Below are 667 nucleotides of genomic sequence, written 5' to 3' on the forward strand. Positions count from 1 at the left end.
AAAAAAAATCAGATTTGAACTAAAAAGCAGCAGCTTTTGTTGACAGTAATAAAGGTTTAATAAACATTACCAATTAGCTAAATGATACATTTAATGTTTTCATTAGCTTTGAACTGTAAATTATATTTTACAACACTATTATCCTCCAGAAGTTTTGTTTTTCTGTTATTAAATCTGTCATTCTTGCTTGTTGTTTTTGCAGGAGCTGATCGGCGCCGCAGCGGGGAAGCTGCACACCGGCCGGAGCAGAAACGATCAGGTTTGTTTTTGTCCTACAATAAAACTGCAGCGACGCGTGAAACTGATTCCCTAATTTAACTAATTTCCCTCTGGGATCAATAAAGTTTTTTTTGAATTTGAATTTGAATTTGAACAGTAAAGACCTGCTGGTGATTATGTGTTTTTTGTTTGATCAGGTGGTGACGGATATGAGGTTGTGGCTGCGGGATGCCATCACGATCCTGTCAGACAATTGCCTGCAGCTTATATCCACCCTGGTGGAGCGGGCAGCCATGTAAAACACACACACACACACTCTGTCAAATGAAAACACACCGGTTTTCTGCTTTGTTGAAACAACTTCCTGTCACATGTGTTTTAATCCAGAGAAATCGACGTCCTTTTCCCCGGCTACACCCACATGCAGCGAGCTCAGCCAATCAGATGG

General features: G+C 40.5%; 1 protein-coding gene across 1 annotated transcript in view; it reads left to right on the top strand.

Moving 5' to 3' along the window:
* Positions 1-664, top strand: part of LOC106512396 (argininosuccinate lyase) — a gene marked incomplete at both ends in the record, with an annotated part of 1858 nt that extends 1194 nt beyond the window's left edge. Inside the window, 3 exon segments of the mRNA XM_014001024.1 lie at positions 203-259; positions 417-514; positions 607-664. Coding sequence (XP_013856478.1) covers positions 203-259; positions 417-514; positions 607-664 — 213 coding nt within the window.
* Positions 665-667: the final 3 nt, after the last annotated feature.

This window comes from Austrofundulus limnaeus, unplaced genomic scaffold (assembly GCF_001266775.1).
Source record: "Austrofundulus limnaeus strain Quisiro unplaced genomic scaffold, Austrofundulus_limnaeus-1.0 Scaffold6368, whole genome shotgun sequence".
NCBI classification, from domain to species: Eukaryota; Metazoa; Chordata; class Actinopteri; order Cyprinodontiformes; family Rivulidae; genus Austrofundulus; species Austrofundulus limnaeus.